This window comes from Corylus avellana, chromosome ca7, assembly GCF_901000735.1.
Source record: "Corylus avellana chromosome ca7, CavTom2PMs-1.0".
NCBI classification, from domain to species: domain Eukaryota; kingdom Viridiplantae; phylum Streptophyta; class Magnoliopsida; order Fagales; family Betulaceae; genus Corylus; species Corylus avellana.
The window spans coordinates 18,967,627-18,986,911 of NC_081547.1; the positions used below are offsets into that span (position 1 = coordinate 18,967,627).

Here is a 19,285-nt window from a genome sequence, read left to right on the forward strand (position 1 = left end):
CCTGACACGACCCGATTACGACCCGCGGGTACCCGTTACATGATTAGCCTATACCCAGACACGACCCGTTGAGCTAAACGGGTAATCGGATTTGACACGATTATGATACGAAAATAGCCAGATAACCCGACACGACCTGTTTTACCCGTTTAAAATAACCGAGTCTAATCGGGCAGACCTGACCCGACATGATTACCCTAAACTATAATTTTTTTTTAAAAAAATAAATAAATCAAAATTGTAATAATAATACTAATAAATTAATACAGTCAATGCAAAAAATTGAGTTCCAAGATATTAAAGGCTTTTAATAATGGATAAGAAAAGAAAAAAAAAATGGAAAGTGACTGTAATTGTACTCCAAAAAAAATTATTAAACTCATAATTTCACTTAAACTTAAAATAAGCAAGCATATTGACTAAGGTTATTTGTTAAAATAATTTTTAGTATAAAGAAATTTAATTTTGCTCAAATTACATTCCACTAAAAAAGAATTATGTATATTTCAACACAAAATATAATATTTGTAATTTGTTGAAATTAAATGTCTCATAAGATAGATGAATTTTACAAATCATTTGAAAAAAAAAAAAAAAAACAATTAAGGGCAAAAAGCAAGAAGAATTTTTTAAATTAAAATCATTTAATTAAATATTTAAATATAAAAAAGGCTCTACCTAAATTTGTTGTCTTAGGCCTCAAAATTCTATATCTCATTTTCTCTTGTCAAAAGTAATATCTAAACCAATAGAAATTCATATTTTTTTTAAATACGAATACTAGATAACATTCGTTCTAGAGATATGCTAGAGGCAAGATTCCACATTATCTTCTTTTTGTTTTGTCTTTTTCCCTCCAAAAAAAAAAAAAAAATGATGTGGCATCTTGCCATGTGGACTTTTATAGACAAAATGTAGAGTTTTTATTAGATTTTAGAATTTCTCTTTGTTCTGCTTTTGCTACATGTTTTCCTTGTGTTTCTTTTGTGTCCTCCAAAATTGATAGGACTTTAAAATCGTAATTGAATTTGTGATAGATCACAATTAAATTTTGATCCAATTGTTATTTTTGGATAAAAAAAAAAAAAAAACATTTAACATTGATAGAATCGAATGCAAACCACCAAAAGCCAAAAGGGTCTCATAATCATTGAGTCATTCTCAAAGAAGGACCTTTCTCTCTCTTCTCTCTTCTTCTCTCTCTCTCTCCCCATTGCTCTCTCTGTTTCTTTCTTTTTTTTACAGGTTTTGAAATGTTTCTAGATCCTGCAAGAGCCCAAACTACCAAAAGGGTCTCATTCTCAAAGAAGGAGCTTTCTCTCTCTTCTCTCTCTCCCCATTGCTCTCTCTGTTTCTTCCTTTTTTACAGGTTTTGAAGAAGTTTTCAGATCTAACAATGACGAGTGAGAGAGGCAGACGGCAGAGTATACTGAAAAAAAAGGGGTCTGGCGGGTAGACCTGCCAGACCCGCACAGTAATCGTGTCTGGCGGGTCAACTCGTCAGACACGAAATTACTGGGTCGTACCCGCCAGAAACGAAATTACCGGGTCTTAATCAGGTAAACCCGATTACGACCCGAATCCGATAAGTCCAAACCCAATACCTGTTTTTTCGTGTCGGGTTCGTGGGTCGTGTCAAAATTGCCAGCCCTACCCATTTGGCCGGATTGAGGATGGGTCAGCCACCCCCAATGGACTAAATGGGGGTGGCCGAAACCATCCCCAAATGGCCAAAGGGGTGGTTGATCGGGGGTGGCGAGCCACCCCCACAGCCCATGGGGGTTGTTCGGCCACCCCCAAGGTGGCCAAAACCACCCCCAAAGCCTTTGAGCCACTCTCAATCCAATCAGATGCCACCCCATGTCTACAGCCACCCTAGTTTTATTTTATTTTTTGCTTTTTTGTTTGTTTTTTTTTTTAAAAAAAAAACAAATTAAGGTTAATTAAGTATTTTCAATAATTTTTGTTAGAGAAAATAGAAATTATTGAATGATGGGTCACATTACAAATTTTTGATACTTTGTTGGGTTGCATTGCCAATTTTTAAATATTGGAGGCCAAATTGCAAATGAGCTGAAACTTTAGGGGGTAAAGTGCATTTTTCTTTTCTCTTTTGAAGGAGAAGATGATTCCTTATTCGTATTCCTTAGGAGAATTATATGGGGAGGTGAACCGTAAAATTACTTAATTTCTCGGAGCATTACGAGAAGAAATACCCCAACTACGATTTGGAGTTAGCTACAGTAATACATGCATTGAAGGCATAGATGCATTATCTCTATGGTGACAAATGTGGAATTTCACACTCAAGAAAGATTAGAACTTTCATTTCACGGATCTGGAAAATCAAGCACAATTTGAGAGGAAAACGATTTGAGCAACTTTCCACTGTTTCTACATGAAAACGTTGTACATAGAGAACACAACACAGTTCATTTGACAAGTTGACCCTTTTATTTGGGTAAACCAATGATTTAAGCTGTCTACGGAGAACTCAATTCATGATTTCTACATTTTCAAACACAACACAATCAGGGAAAATCAAGCTTACCACCATCTACAAAGACAAACCAAGGACGCAGTGCCAATGCTTCGAAAAACATAAACAAAAACACTGGATTTGGGTGGAGGAACATGCATGCGGTGGCTGTTGAAAAGATACTTTTACTTGGGTGAAGAACTATGACAACACGGTGAGTTTAGAGAAACGGTTGGAGTTAATAAGTTATTTATATTTAGCTCATATTCTCTTACAAATTAAATAGATTAATTATTAAGTTTGTAGGGTTTACCAAAGTCCACAAATCTAATAGTTAATTTGTAAGATGATATGTGCTAAATACAGAAAAAATATTGATCCGTAACATTTATCATATGACGTTGTATAAATACATGGCTTATAGTTTTTTTTAGGTCAGTAATTAAATTGAACATATGTTATTATGTTATTGGATCTGATGCACCATACTAACGGAATCCGTCAAGATTTTGGATGAAATTTATTAGTATAAACTTATTATTTTTGCATACTAAAAAGAGTTCTCAAAATATTTTTTATATACACAAAGTTTATTGCAAATTAATGTAAGCACATTGATTGATTTTGTAGTTTCTTTTTTTTTCAAATAATGCCAGAAGGAAAACTTTTGTTTCTCTAGATGTGATCAAAACAAATTTGTTTTTCTTATTGCAAATTTGTTTTTCTTAAGAGTTTAGTGTAGGCCAAAACAAAGGACGGGGCTTTCTAGTAATTACGACAAAAAACATGGAGTTTTAGGTATTTCTAATTGGTCACAGTAACACAAAACTAGAGAGGAAAGATAGAATCATAGAAAGTAAGAACAAGCACTTCGTTTGAGTGCCACTCTGTCTCTCCTTCTCTCTCTCTCTCTCTCTTTCTACCCCCACCGAGAAATCAGAAAAAAGGTTGAAACGATGGGTTTTGTAATGGGGAGCTCTTGCTTTTTACACTCTCTCATCTGCCAATCACGCTTTCCTTCTTCTCCCCAATCCATTTTCTTCTATTCCTGCACAAGAAATGCAGAGGCCAAGAGGAAGAGCATTGGTCCAAGGGCTTCTATGCACCATGAGGACCCAAACAACAATGTTCACTGCAAGAGGAGGGCCATTCTGTTAGTGGGTATTTCAGTTCTTCCATTATTGCAACTCAGGGCCGGAGCTCTTGAAAGCACCAGAACAAGTAAGTTGACAATCAAAGCTCCTAAGCTTTTAGAGATTTATGTGTTGGTTCTTTATTTTCTTCCTCCTCTTAACTTTTTCCCCTTTGTCTTGCAATTTGTATGATAAAGAAATTCTTATTTCTGGAACAACTTGATGACTTTGGTGATATGGGCCTTCAAAATATTGCTGTTATAATGTATACTTTGGAAGGAAAGCTGTTTGGGTTTATTTTAGAGTAATTTATTCCGTACTATTTGAACTTGGAAATTAATCTTCTTATTTTTATCAAACAGTGTTTTTTCTGTTAGCTGCATTTTATTCTTTATTTTTTTTTTTTCAATTTTGTCCTTTCCTGAGCAAATTAATAGTATTGGTTAGGTAAATCTTTTAGTTTTTGGTCTGACTTTTGGGGCCGTCCAATTTGTTAATTGCGATTTCTTTGTGCTACTAAATGATTTTAATTCTTTTTTAAGGTATCCAACTATTTATGCATGATATAATGGCTGATTACCTTAAACACCTTCCAAGACAATTGGGTTTTTCGCTGATGTAGCTTGAAGTTTGGGATGTGGTACTCATACAAATAATGGTATGAGAACCAAAGTGAAAATATAAGGATATTCAGCAGTAAATCTTGATTTGACTCACCAAGTTGTGTGAAATGGACTAGTAAACTCGGTTTTAGTGATTGGGGGAGGATGATAAGAAATTTAAGTTTTGGTGAGTTGAAAAAGTTGAGTTGGTTTTAATAGTTAGCATTAGCTGTTAAATAAAGTCTGTTTGGAACATCGAGATAAATGCGGAGCCGTATTGGTGCTTAAATATTTCTTCAAAATAGTCATTATTTTGAAACAATAATTATACAAGATATAAATTACAAATATTAGTAAAGGAACTTGGCTTAATGTAATATTTGATTTATGTGAACTCGACAATAGAGTCTGTTTAGATCATAGGATTTGAAAGTTCTTAATAGTGTAGAGTAGTTATAATTGTCTGGATTCAGGGGAATATAGAGAGAAGCTAGCTGATCATGGTGTGACCATTGGGATTTCATATACCGTTATATTTACCCTTCTCTTCTCATTGATATGGTGAAGATTATCAATACAAAAGTGCATAATATTCTTTGATAAGTAAGTGATCATTGACAAGTAAAGCACAATAAGGAGGCGCAACCCTGTTTTACTAGAAGTATGTAAACACCCAAAAAGAAGAGTATGCAACAGAAGCATCCAAAGAGAAAATCTAAGATTCAAAATTCAAAAGGTCCAAAAACTCCCATAAATTTGGGTAGGAAAAACAACTTTGGCTGATGTCCAATCATAGTTAGAGCATAAGAACGGAAACTTCAATTTCAATGCAGGTAATTCACACCCTCTTAAAATTCTGGACATTCCTCTCTCTTCTAATACAGCACATGATACACAAGGGAACTACCTCCCAAATTTCATGAGTACGATGTCTACCAAAATTTCCCTTCCAACACATTAATAAATCGGCAACATGTTGGAGGCTTCCTACAAACCCAAGCATATTTGGGACGGCATTATTGAGAAGATAGACAAGTAGTGGGCTAGTTGGAAATGATGTATTTGTCGAAGGGTGGCAGGGTTACCCTTATTAAGAGTACACTTGCCAATTTACCTACGTATTTCATGTTTCTCTTTCCTTTCTCGGCGAGTGTTGGTAACTCTGTTGAGAAGCTCTAGCGTGATTTCTTGTGGAGTGAGTTTGGCAAAGAGTTCAAATATTACTTGGTGAGTTGGTACAAGGTTTGTTCACCGATCTTTGAGGGAGGGTTGGGTATTAAGAATTTGATGGTGTTCAATTGTACTGTTTTAGGTAAATGGTTGTGGCGCTATGGGATTGAAAGAGAGGCTTGGTGGAGAGTTGTGGTGGACTCTAAATTTGCCGTTTATGGGTGGGTGGTGTTCTCTTGACCTTGTTCGAGTGTTTGGGGTGGGGTTATGGATGAATATTAGGAAAGGATATGAGAAATTCTTGTTTCATACCATTTTTAAGGTGGAAAGATGAATCCAGGGTGAGCTTTTGGCATGATCAATGGTGTGGGGGATGTGGTGTAAAGGCAACTTTTTCAGTTTTATTTGGTATTGCTTGTGCAAAAGATGACTTTGTTGCGGCTCACTTGGAGTTTTTGGGTGGTTCCAACCAATGGAATGTAGGCTTTGCTAGAGTGGCGCACACTTGGGAGGTGGATATCTTTGCCTCATTTTTCCAGGTGTTGCACTTAGCTAGAGTGAGAAGTGGAAGTGAAGATAAGCTGTGGTGGGTCCCCTCCAAAAGAGGGTTGTTTAAGGTCAAATCCTTCTATTGCTCATTGGCTTGTATTGAAGGGTGCCACTTTCCTTGGAAGAGTGTGTGGTGGACTCAAGTTCCTTTAAGGGTGGCATTTTTTGCTTAGTCGGCAGCTCTAGGTAAGAACCTCACTATGGATAATCTCAGGAAGTAGCACGTCATCGTGATGGACAGATGTTGCATGTGTAAGATGAATGGGGAGTCTGTTGACCACCTTCTTCTTCATTCTGACATGGCTTATGCTATTTGGATTGCCTTTTTCAATTGTTTTGGGTTGTCCCGGGTTATGCCTAGATGTGTAGTTGATTTGTTTGCCTGTTGGTGGACCTATGAAAGTTCGTGAAGTGTCGCGCAATATGGAAGATGGTGCCTACGTGCCTTCTATGGTGTTTATGGTCGGAAATGAATGACTCAAGTTTTGAAGACTGGGAAAGGACAATGGAGATTTTATCTTTATTCTTCAAAACTTTGTATATGTGAATAGCTTCTTATGTGTCTCCTCTGTCGATTAGTTATAGTGACTTCTTTGTTCTTTTTGCTTAATCTAGTTATGTGTGTTTTTTTTTGTACACATCCTATGTACTTAGGGGCACCTTACGCTTTTAATGATATTAGTTGATAACTTATAAAAAAAAAAAAAAAAATTGTTTTAGGCATAAACCACAAAACTCCAAATAGGCCAAATACGAACAATCACAAATCTCTGGCTATGTCATGGTGAAGAAGTAGATTATTTGCTGTCTATCCCTTGATCTATGTCGATATTTTACCTGCACCCTTGAAAATGATGAGATTGATGTCATACTCTTTATGCTGAAAAAGAATGGTTCATGCAAGGACATAAATTTAATTTGAGAGACAGAATTCTAATGTCAAGCTGGCTCAAGCCAGAGGAACTTTTGCTAAAATAATTAAGGAACCATCACCTCTACGCTCTCTTAAGCTTGTGCAGGGCACCTTTGGGTGTTGCAAAACTCATCGATTCCCGATATTGAGCTACTATTGGTAGAGATTTCAATCTTAACCACAGTGCATGTTTATGATTAATGCAATGAATCCAATGGATAGTCGTCATGGAGAAGGTGAGGGGTGCATGAAAGGAGGTAGACCCTCTGTGTCACGTTGGGCCTCAGGTGGTTGTCAATTGATATAAAACTTTTTAGAATCCCAGATAAATTTACAATATCATGGGAAATGATGAAAACTTAAATGAGTTATTGACCAAGAGAGAGACGTTGAGGCTTAAAATGTAGATTGGACAGAAAAGTTAGTGTTGCTACTACCTGTTCCAATTGGGAGATAATATTGTGGCAAGAAAGCTTGCATTTTTCTTTTCTTCTTCTTCTTCATCCCTAGTCTATTTAAGCATAATTTTGTATTGTAGTAAGCATCTTTTGATGGATGAAAAAAAAATCTACTGTTGTTGCCTTCCTCCTCCCGACTGCTCCTCTTTTTTTAGTGCTTCTTCTTCTTCTTCTTCTTCTTCTTCTTCTTCTTCCTCTTCTTCTTCTTAATCCCTAGTCTATATAAGCATAATTTTGTATCATAGTAAGCATCTTTTGATGGATGAAAAAAAAAATTCACTGTTTAAGCATAATTTTGTATTGCCCTACGCCATCTTTGTTTCAGGCAACCACAGGACGTTTCATTAACCACACAAAACCAACTGAACACTCTTACAAAAAATCCCACACAGCCTTACCACCCATCAGTGTAAAAAAAAAAACAAGAAACCCAAACAGAAAACCAGTGAGACAAATCCCAAACAGTGCAGGATACCTCAAAGGCGTGTCCTTCAAGACCAAGGTCGTGATACAAGACGTGTACCACCATCGAGTTCATCCCAATCAAACTCATCCATTCCAGTACAGTACCATCAGGAGGTCATAATATGGGCGAGGTCAACAAAATTATGTAGACCCTAATGAGAGAGTCATGAACATATCAAATTGGAGGCCCCTACTTTTGACGGTCGTCTTGACCAATGGGGTTTCACTAAGTGGTTGCATGAAATGGACCATTTTTTTTAGTGGTACAAATTATCAGATAATAGGAGGTCAAGTTTGCTAAGATGAAACTCAATGGGAGTGCTCAGCTTTTCTGGGAGTGCGTCGAGGAACTCCTCATTAGGAGGAATGAGCCTCCTATCCTTGACTGGGTTGAAATGAAGCTTGAACTTCAACAGAAATACTTGCCCCGGTCATATCGAGGTAACCTTTTGGACCAATGGAAAAATTTGAGCAAGGAAATAGACTTGTCATTGACTATGCTGCACAATTTGATGAGTATAAGATGAGGTGTGCTGTATTCGAGGATGAAGCTATGGCCCTGAGTAGGTTTATTAGAAGAGGCCTCAATGACGACCTCTGGAGGGAACTTTTTCTCCAAGGTATCACCACCCTTAACCAAGTGTATACCTTAGTCCATGATTATTAGTTGGCAACCAAAATGCAATTTACAAGGCACATTGACACCTGAAACACAATCACCAAGTCTCTGCCTTTGGGTAGTAATTCCTTGCTAGGACCTCCTCCTTTGAAATCCAATTCTAAGAGCATTTCTATTAAACTCTTCAAATTTAACTTTTTTCTAAAATTTGAAAAAACTCACAAAGATGCCATTTAACAAAAGCTCTTTACTCTATTTCAAATTTAACTTTTGTAAGAGAAGCTCTCCAAATACCAAGAGCCAAAAACAGAAAGTTATTTAGCTTTTTAAGTGTAGATATTCATTTCCCTTCTCTCTATCGTCTACCAAGAACAAAGAAAGAATAAAAAATAATATTTAACGAAAGTAGAGAAAGATATAGAGAGTTTTGATGTTTGGTACTTTTAAAAGTGGCTCTCTAATTTTGAAAAAGTGGGTTTTTCTCTTCAAATTTAATTCTTTTTTGAAGAGCTTAATAGGAGTGCTCTAATGGTGCTGCTGCACTTGTTAGGGATGACAAAGGTAAGGGAGTAGCTAGTGATCCACAAGATGCATTTTAGGGTTCAATGCTTCAAGTGTTATGGTTTCAAGCATGTTGCCTCTAACTGTGCCAACAAGGCCCTTGTCTTTGATGGGAAAGAGTATGTGAGTGAAGAAGAGGCGTCGAAAAACTGATCTATGAGCCTAACCCTGATGAGTTCTGGGACTTAGATGATGATTGCTCAAGCGATCCTAACCATCTAGGTTGCATTCGTGCTACCTCATTTCAGATAGGTTAGCTAGAGAGTGGCCTTGAAATACCTGGAGTGGGTGTGGTAAGCTGTGCGCGTGAACAACCTAGAGAGGTTTTTGTGGTCTCTCAAGGAGAGCCAATGAAAGAGATAGGTTCTGGACATTCAGATGCCCCTAAGGTTGTCAAGTTATCTGGTCTTCTAAACCTACCTTATGGTCACATCAATAGGTCAATAGGTTTGAGTCCATTTGAAGTTGTTAATTGTTATAAGCCTAGAAGACCTTTAGATCTTCTCCTGCTGTCCCCTCATGTTATAGTTCTTGAGTTAGCCAATACATTTGCAGGACATTTGCATGACTTGCATAATGAGATCAGTAAACAAATTCACTCAAATAATCCCCAATATAAAATTGCAGCTGATGACTGCTGCAGCTGCAATCAGCTGCAAGGCATTTCCCACAAACTCATGATGCCTACCAATTCATCCCACAATAGCTGCCTATCATTATCATCATTGGGACCACACACACCTGCGAAAGCCCATTCGAAGTTATCACTAATACTTCGAAAAGAACATGCAATGATAAAACGCCCCACACAAATGTCCAACTTTTCCACCACCCTTCTATCCCATATAAGCAAAATACCTCCAAAAGCTCTTGGATGGTATAAGGGAGCTTGACATCTCTGGGGAAGGTAGAGGGTTGAACGATGAGGAAAGGAGGCACAAAGTTGAGTTATCTTCGGAGTTGGAGAGATTGCTGTTGTGTGAGGAGATAAGCTGGCGTCAAAAATCTCGGGCTCTATGGTTAAGGGAGGGGGACAAGAATACCAAATTCTTTCACAAAGTGGCAAATTCAAACAAGAGAAACAATGCCATTGAGTCTTTAATTATCAATGGTTCTTTGTCTTCGGAAGCCACTGATATCAAGGCGCACATTGTTCAGTTTTATACACAATTGTTCACTGAAAGCTATAGTCGGAGGCCTATACCGGACGGTTTATCGTTTCAGTCTATTGGAAGTGAGGAAGGTTTGTGGTTAGAAAGGGATTTTGAAGAAATTAAGGTGCTAGAGGTGGTAAAGGAGTTACAAGGAGATAAATCCCCTGGCCTCGATGGTTTCTCATTGGGTTTTGTGCAATAATGTTGGGAAGTAATTAAAGAAGATATAATGTATGTTTTCAGTGATTCCCACAACAAGGTAAGGTTTCAAAAAAGCCTTAATGCAACATTTATAGCGCTTATTCCAAAGAAAGCAGGGGCAGAGGAGTTAAAGGACTTTCGACCTATTAGTTTGGTGGGCATTGTGTATAAATTGATTTCCAAAGTGCTAGCGAATCGACTGAAAAATGTGTTAGAGAAGATAATATCAAAGTCTCAAAATGCGTATATCAAGGGGAGACAGATTCTAGATTCAATTCTGATAGCTAATGAATGTATTGATAGCCGGCTTAGATCTGGTGAACCCGATTTGTTATGTAAATTGGACTTAGAGAAGGCGTATGATCATGTGAATTGGGAGTTTTTGCTATTCATATTGCAACGAAGTGGGTTTGGGGTGAAATGGAGGAATTGGATAGCGTTCTGTATTTCCACAGTTCGATATTCAATTTTGATTAATGGAGAACCCTTAGGTTTTTTTAGTAGCTCCCGAGGTATAAGACAAGGGGATCCACCATCTCCTTTTCTGTTTGTTATTGTGATGGAGGCGCTAAGTAGAATGATGGAGGCTACTGAAACTAGTGGTCTTGTGGCTGGTTTTTCAGTGGGATTAAGGAACAATCCTTATCTCAATGTTTCACATTTGCTGTTTGCTGATGACACATTAATTCTTTGTGGGGCTGATGAGGAACATCTCAGAAATCTGCGGTGTCTTTTTCTATGTTTTGAAGCGGTCTCGGGACTGAAAATTAACTTGTCAAAGTCTGAGATTGTTCCAATTGGTGAGGTAGAGGATATTGATAGGCTAGCAAACATTTTTGGGCGTAGGGTGGCAGGATTACCTATGAAATATTTGGGTCTTCCTCTGGGGGTACCTTATAGGTCTACCACCATTTGGAATGATATTACTGAGAAGATGGGAAGGAAATTGGCAGATTGGAAGAAAATGTATCTATCAAAGGGTGGGAGGCTTACACTTATCAAAAGTACTTTATCCAACCTCCCTACATATTTCTTGTCTTTATTTCCTATTCCTGTGAGTGTGGCGAATAGACTGGAGAAGCTGCAAAGAGATTTCCTGTGGGGTGGTCTAAATGAGGAGCCCAAGTTCCATCTAGTGAAATGGGCTCAAATTTGTTCTCCCATGCAAGATGGTGGTTTAGGAATTCGAAACTTGCGCACTTTCAATCTCGCTTTATTGGGTAAATGGTTATGGCGATATGCAACGGAAAGGGAAGCGTATTGGAGGTTGGTAGTAGAAGTTAAGTATGGGTGTATGAATGGTGGATGGTGCACCAAGGTGGTGGAGGCCCTTATGGAGTTGGGGTGTGGAAACATATTCAGAGAGGGTGGAAAGTTTTCTCAAAATTTATTACCTTCGGAGTAGGAGATGGCTCCCACATTAGATTTTGGCATGATATTTGGTGCGAGGATCAGTCCTTAAAGGAAGCATTTCCTGCATTATTTCGAATTGCGAGTAATAAGGAGGCATGGGTTAGGGATCATATGTAGCTGGTCAATGGTGTTATACAGTGGAATGTTCATTTTTCACGGGCAGTACAGGATTGGGAGGTAGAGGTGGTGATGGCTTTTTTTGGGAAGTTATATGCTTTCCGTAATCACATGGGGGTGTCGGATTGCATGCGGTGGACTCCTTCTAAATGACATATCTTTGAGGTCAGGTCTTTTTTTTCGTAAGCTTTCTTCCTTGGGGACATCCTCTTTCCTGTGGAGGAGTATATGAAAAGTAAAAGTTCCATTGAGAGTTAGTTTCTTTGTGGACAGTGACTCTTGGAAAGATTTTAACCTTGGATAATTTGCATAAAAGAGATATCATTGTGGTGGGATGGTGTTGTATGTGCAAACACAATGGCGAGTCTGTAAACCATCTTCTTCTTCACTGTGAAGTGGCCCGAACTTTATGGAGTATAGTTCTCTCTTTTTACTGTTACTTGGGTCATGCCTAATGAAGTGGTAGATTTGTTAGCCTGTTGGCGCGGTCAGTGAGGCATTATTTTAGCTAAGAAGGTATGGCAAATTACACCATTGTGCGTCATGTGGATTATTTGGCGAGAGTGGAATGGAAGATGTTTTGAAGATCAAGAAAGGTCAATGGAGGAGCTCAAAAAGTTGTTTATTCAAACTCTGTTCCATTGGACTGACGCTTTTAGTATGCCTCAATTTTCTACTGTGTCTCAATTTTTATCTTTATGTTCTTCTTTCTGCCTTTAGTGGAGCATTTTTTTGTATTCTTCTTGTGTACTAGGGTTGCGCCCCTCTGTGCTTTTCAATCAATCACTTATTTATCAAAAAAAAAAAAAAAAATTGCAGCTGATTTATGTAGGAGTCTCATTGATTTTCATTTAGAGGATTATGTCATGGTCTGGATTAAATCCAAAGAGTCTCCACATGGATCTGTTTGAAAATTGCAAGCTGTAGTGCTTGGCTTTTCAAAGTGTTGCAGTGGGTTGGGCCAAAAGTATATGCCATTGATGTTCCACCCGACCCTGGTATTAGCTTCACACTTAATGTAGAGGATCTATTTGCTTATACAGGACCCACTATTATCCCAAATGATCCTTTCAAGGAGCCTTCCCTTGTCCCCAATACCAATCCTAAACTTGATCCTAGCTGCTTCTTGAGTTCTTATGGGGGAGGCTGTTCGCAGCATGTTGAGCCATTCCTCACCCATACAACCATCCTTTCCACCAGCACATAAAGAAAATATTGCTGCTATTTGGATGAGCAGGTTCTTTTTTCCAGGGATGGAGGAGTCCAACGTTTCCCAGTTCGTTGGAGAGGCCAACTAGACTAAAACCGCACATGGGTCGCCAAAGACATGTTGCAGCAGCTTGATCCTGATCCTTGGGAGTACTACCAGAGCTACTAGAAGCTATACTCGACGGGGTCAACTTCTTCCTGTCCTGGGAGAGTTGATGGGGACACCCAATACGGGTCAGTGATTACACATGTTTGGCCTTGATATGTTATGATATTTTATTGTTATCTTATTTTATTTTTCAATGGGATGGTATTTTTCAGACTTTGGGTTATGTTAATTTAGTTGAGCTTTATGTTATTTTAGTGGGGCTATCAGCCCAAGTGTCAATAAGGTTAGGGTTAGGATTTTATCCCTACTCTATTTAAACATAATTTTGTATTGTGGTAAGCAACTTTTGATGAATAAAGAAAACAATTGACTGTTGCCGCCTTCCTCCTCCTGACTTCTCCTCTCTCCCGTGCTTCTTCTTCTCTCCTCTTCTCAGCTTCTTCTCTCTCTTCAAACTTTCTTCTCAATTGCTTGTTTTCCCACATCACTTAGCATCATGCTAGCATGAGATTAGATCATCTAGGAAGTACATTTGCAGAAACAACTGATTTAAAGTCTAAGCTTAGATGTAGCAATGCTCGTTGCTGACTAGGCATTTACTAGTGCTTATTATCAAAAGGCTCCTATTTTGCTGACTTTTAGTAAGAGTGTTTGAAAATGCTCATTTTCATGTATTAGAGCAAGCGTAGGTCACAAACATATATCTGGACCGATTTGTCTTTACAAAAAGGCAAAAATAAGTGACAAACTCATATTTCATGCCCCAAAATTAAGTATTCTTTTTGGTCAAACAGTTTGTACCATCTTAATAAGGCTTGGAGGACATTCATCCACCTAAGGTTCTGAAATATGTGGGGTACTGCTACTTGCCAGCACATATTGACAAAAATTGTTTATACAGTAATGGCTTGTTGATATAGTGGTAATTATTTAGTATTTAGGGGCATTCTGATTTTTCTTTGTTTATGATGTTCCTAGTATCCTAAGATATTATTAGAACAAAAGGTTTTAGTGATGCAGACAAAAAAAATTAAAGAAACCTACTTTTGCCTACTCCAGCTCATAGTCCAGATACGTCATTACACAGCTCACACCTCCTCATTTTCAATTAAAATATTTCTTAGGCTTTTTCAGTTTTAATATGTTGCATAATATCTCTCACGAAGATTCTGATTATTTCTTCATCCTTTGGTCCTTTTTCTATCACAGACTAGTCTTTCTTCCTCAACTATTTTTATTTGGATCCAGTTTTAATCTCCTCCATTTGTGATTGTTTATACATTTATGCATTTTCTTTCAGAAGAAAGTGGGCTAAAGAAACCTGAGGAGAACCAAAAAGCAGAGGTCTGAATCTCTGCTAGATTAACTAATGAGTCCAGATTAGTAAATTCTATTGATTATATGTTTGTGAAAAAGTAACTTTTATGAACAGCAAGCACTTCAAAGAGATGCTCCACCAAATCCCTTCCTGTTTCTCTTGAATGGACTCGGAATATTTAGTTCTGGTGTGATTGGTGCTCTGTATGCATTGGCTCAAAGGGAAAGGACAGCTACTGACGCAACAATAGATTCTGTAAGCCACTAATGACCTTCGCAATCAAGCTTTTCTTATAAACTGATAGACTTGGAAACCTTTGAGCATTCTAGACAATCCCTTCTGAAGGAGCTCTTTTGTTTTCTATCATTACTATCATTTTATTGGCAGAGTATATTTTGGCTGGTTGTTGGATTTTATCCCATATATGCACTGCTTGAATTTCACAGATGAAGTCCCAACTGAAAGAAAAGGATGTTGCCATTGTTTCGTTGGAGAGAAACTTTGAATCAAAGCTACTGAAAGAACAGGAAGAACGAACCAAGCAACTGAGAAAGGCAAAGGAGGAGCAGCAGGCCTTATTGAACCAACTAAATTCAGCAAACAGTACAATTACAGGTTTGGGGCAGGAGCTGAAAAGAGAGAAAAGATTGATTGAGGATCTTAAAGTTCAAATTCAGTGTCTTGAAACCAGCCTTTCAAAGGCTAGGGATGATAAAAAGGAAGTTGAAGAGAATTTGAAGGAAAAGCTTGATTCAATTGAAGTCTTACAAGAAAGGATCAATTTGCTCATCTTAGAGCTCAAGGATAAAGAAGATAATGTTCGAAGTCTTAGCTCTTCTCTTGCTGAAAAAGAATTAGAGTTGAACAACTTGAATTTTACCTACAAGCAAACTAAGGATGAACTAGCTAAAGTGCATTCAGAAATCCAAGGATTGGAAGGTGAATACCTGAAAATTCAAAAGGAACTAGAATCAAAAAATTCTTTGTTGGACGAATTAAACACAAGACTAAGTTCTTTAACTTCTGAGAGAGATGATTCTAAGTGGAAATTGGATGTGATTCAGGAGGAATTCAATGATCTGAAGTCATCTTCTGAGAAGAAGGCAGCTTTGGATGCTAAGCATTTGGGAGAAAAAGAAGAGGAACTTCAGCAGCTAAAGCAAAAGCTTGAACTTGCTCTAAATGAAGTGAGTGCAATCCAAGCAATAATTGCTGATTTGACCCAAGAAAGGGGTAATTTGAAAGAAATGCTAGATATAGAATTGAGCAATGTACAGCATCTAAAACACGAGCTCAAGAGCACTAAGGAAAATCTTGGAAATTCAAGAAAAGAGGTGTCTGATCTGACAAGTAAACTGAAGCAGTCTAGAAATCTGTACACAGAGCTTGAAGGTGAGGTCTCTAGGGTTCATGCAGAGTTTTCTCAAGTTAGGGAATCACTCCAGAGGAAACTTGATGAGGCAACACTAAGTAGTGAAGCACTGGCCAGTGAGCTTACAGCAGTGAAGGAACTTCTGAAGAAAAGAGAGGAGGAGCTGCAAATTGTGTCCCATGAAGTAGCATCTGCAGTGGAAAATCGCGATAGCCTACAGAAGGAATTGGTTGGTGTGTATAAAAAGGCAGAAACTGCAGTAAATGATTTAAGAGAAGAAAAACGGCTAGTTTCTTCTTTAAGCAAAGAAGTACAGGCTTGGGAGAAGCAAATCTTGAAGGACAAGGGGGCCCGGAAATCCCTTGAAAGAGACCTGGAAGAGGCTACCAAATCACTTGATGAGATGAACCGACATGCTTTGACACTTTCTAGTGATCTAGAGAAGGCAAATTCTAGAATCTATGACCTTGAGGATGAAAAGGAGGTGCTTTACAAGTCTCTTACTGAGCAAAAGAACGCATCTAAAGAGGCCCGCGAAAACGTGGAAGATGCACATGACCTTGTCATGAGGCTTGGCAAGGAAAGGGATAGTTTGGAGAAGCGAGCAAAGAAACTTGAGGAGGAATTGGCAGCTGCAAAGGGTGCAATATTGCGGTCAAGGAGTCATATTAATTCAACAAAAGCACATGTAAATAATCAGCAAGCACAGCTAGGTGAAGCTGAAGGCAATGCCACTGTTACTGCAAAGAAAAGTGGGAGGAGGAGGAAGGCTAGTTCCCAAGAATCTTGATTCCCATAATCTTTTCTTCCCACCATGTTCAAATGCTCTTTGTATCCTTAGAAGTGAGTACTATGTATGTACTTTAGGAGTTTCATTGCCGGGTTTTGTTTCCATTTGTATGTATAGTAGTATCAGGTTCTGGAATGTTTTTGACTGATGGAATATGGTATGAATTTTTCAAATTTTCTTTATATATCCTTATATTGATCCAAGCATTGCAGGAAGCATTTTGTTTACCTTCTCTGGCTAATTAAAAGAACAAAAAATAAATTAAAAAAAATTCCAAGGTAAGTGGGATGGCTTTAGATGTAGAAGAAGAAGTGATTTTTCTTTACCTGCCTGCAATTAACTGAGAAGTTGGTAAAATAGCAATTAAAAAGAAAAAAATAATAATAATTAACTCAGGCGAGCGACCACAGTGGGAGTCGAACCCACGACCTTTTGATCCGAAGTCAAACGCGCTAATCCACTGCGCTATGCGGTCACCTGGTGCAATGTATATAGAGTATATTTAAATATCACAAGACCAACAATGATAGGTTGCTATGAAAAAGAAGTCAAAAACAAATTAATGTCCAGTTACCAAAAATCATTTCAAGTTTTCTAGTCCTAATCTGTAAGGAAATAGGTGGCTTTCAGGTTTATCCCAAAATTATCCCAACCTCTATTCTAATTTGTTTCACACGTTAGGGGCGTACTCATGACATATGAGTAATTTGCTCCATCATTTGTTGGAGTAATGTCAAGTACCATATTTTTATCATTATAAAATCTTTCTAAAGTTGATGTGGCTTTTAAAATTATAATTAATTTTAAATGAATTATACTTGAATTTTGATCCAATAGTGATTTTGAAAGCCACATCAGCTTTAAGAGGATTTTAGGAGAATAAAAATATGGTACCTAGAATTACTCTATTTGATGGGGTTTGTTATATCAACTTTTTTTTTTTTTTTTTTTCAAAAAAAAAAAGTATATTAACAAAATTAATATATATAATATTAACAAAATTGTATTGTTAATGGTCTCTTTACTCTCTTTCTCGTTTTGTTTCCTTTTTTTAAAATAATAATAATAATAATAATAATATATTAATTATTGGGTTTTCACTCGTTTAAAAAATGGTCCCTATGCTTCAACATTAAAAAATAAAATAAATTCAGTCTGAGGTTTCAAGCTTTAAAAAAATCAATCCTACTATAATCTTTTTCATTCAATTTATTTTATTTTAAGGAGAAGACATTTTATACTTATTTATTAATAAAAAGATCATGAGCAAAAGCTCTTACAAATAGAGTAAAAAACTCTGAAGCAAATCATAGTCGAAGCTACGAGATTACAGAGGTCAAAAATATCAATGAATCAACATCCACTAACCCATGACTAGCCTTTAGTTTTAACAGCATATCTTTTCCAGACAGACTCAATCCAATGCATATGTAGCTCTTATTCCTCGACCCTGAGAGCAGAAAACCCCTATATCGAAACTCATCCTCCTCGACCCAATAATTAGGATACCGTTCACATCCATAACCCAAGGGTATGGACCAAAAGCAAATATCCCACAGATCATCAAGCGGGCAGATCAAAAGAGAGGACAGAGAGCCTTATTACGAGCAACAAAAACACAAGAAAATAGAAAGAAAAAAAACAGGTAGGTTACAAACAAGAAAAAATTGGAAAAGAAATACAAAGGAAAAAAGAGACAAAAGCCAAAAAAACACAAAAACAAAAAGCGATACCAAAAGAAAATAGGCATCAGCGAGGCTGCCGAAAAGCGACGGAAGGAGACGATGGACATGGACGGAGCCGGAGTGCTAGTGGGAAGAGCGCGAGTCGACGTGGGTCTGGCGGGGGACAGTAGATCCGACTTAGACCACTATGATCCAAGAGCCAAGCCAGAACTGAAAATTGACTCGACGGATCTAAGCTCAAGGGCAGTAGGAGAGGGGCTAAACCAAAAACGGGGCAAAGGAAGGGAAAAAGGCAGAAAAGAAAGGGAAAAAACACCGCATAAGGAGCTAGGGAGCATCAGGTAAATAGTTTATCTCATAAGGTGAAGAGGGGGAGAGAAAGCAGCAAAGGATGAGGGGAGAAGGGGGAGATCAAAGGTTCTCCCCCTCTTCCTGTGCGGCGTTCTCTACTAGGAGAAGAAACCCTAGGAGAGAGGGAAAACTTTAACTTTCTTTGGGTTATTTTTTCATTCAAATTGCCAGTAGAGTTTCTACAACGTGAACAAGGTTTTTTTTTTAAAGGAAAAACATTTCATACTCATTCATTAATAAAAAGTCGCGAGCAAGAGTTCTTACAAACAAAGTAAAAAGTTCTGAAGCAAATCATAGCCGAAGCTAAAGTTACAGTCATCAACCAAACATGGCAAACAAAGGCAACAACATCCGCTAACCCATGACTATTATCAGGTTTAAGTTCAGATCTGCACCAAACAGACACAATCCAATGCATAGGTAATGCTTATTCCTCTGCCCTGAGGGCAAAGAACCCCATTTTGTTTAGTAGCCAACCATCACGTGATAATAAAGATACTCTCTACAATTTGTGTTGAATTTTAATTATACCAACTACAAAATAGTAATACAAATAAATAAATAAAGGTGGATGGGTCTTTACCAGAAGTAGCAATTCGTATTCGTGTATCGAATTT

General features: G+C 37.7%; 1 protein-coding gene and 1 non-coding gene across 3 annotated transcripts; one reads left to right on the forward strand and one right to left on the reverse strand.

Annotated features, from left to right (window-relative positions):
* Nucleotides 1–3,342: 3,342 nt before the first annotated feature.
* LOC132186328 (MAR-binding filament-like protein 1-1) lies at nt 3,343–16,814 on the forward strand. 2 transcript variants are annotated; one of them, XM_059600240.1, is made up of 5 exons: nt 3,686–3,700; nt 13,072–13,277; nt 14,453–14,496; nt 14,585–14,725; nt 14,917–16,814. In XM_059600240.1, the coding sequence occupies exons 2-5, from the start codon at nt 13,259–13,261 to the stop codon at nt 16,630–16,632; spliced, it is 1,920 nt and encodes a 639-aa protein (XP_059456223.1). In that variant the 5' UTR covers nt 3,686–3,700; nt 13,072–13,258; the 3' UTR covers nt 16,633–16,814. The 2 variants fall into 2 exon arrangements, with proteins under 2 accessions (XP_059456222.1, XP_059456223.1); XM_059600239.1 differs by lacking the exon at nt 13,072–13,277 and having other exon boundaries at nt 3,343–3,700.
* A 219-nt stretch (nt 16,815–17,033) lies between these two features.
* On the reverse strand, nt 17,034–17,107 carry TRNAR-UCG (transfer RNA arginine (anticodon UCG)). The gene has a single exon. It is a non-coding gene; the product is annotated as a tRNA-Arg (tRNA).
* Nucleotides 17,108–19,285: the final 2,178 nt, after the last annotated feature.

Excerpts from the sequence above, each read along its gene's own strand:
- LOC132186328 (XM_059600239.1), top strand. The coding sequence starts at position 3,436 with ATGGGTTTTGTAATGGGGAGCTCTTGCTTTTTACACTCTCTCATCTGC. Across the intron at positions 14,497-14,584 it reads AGGAGAACCAAAAAGCAGAG|CAAGCACTTCAAAGAGATGC; the intron begins GTCTGAATCTCT and ends TTTTATGAACAG. Across the intron at positions 14,726-14,916 it reads CTGACGCAACAATAGATTCT|ATGAAGTCCCAACTGAAAGA; the intron begins GTAAGCCACTAA and ends TGAATTTCACAG.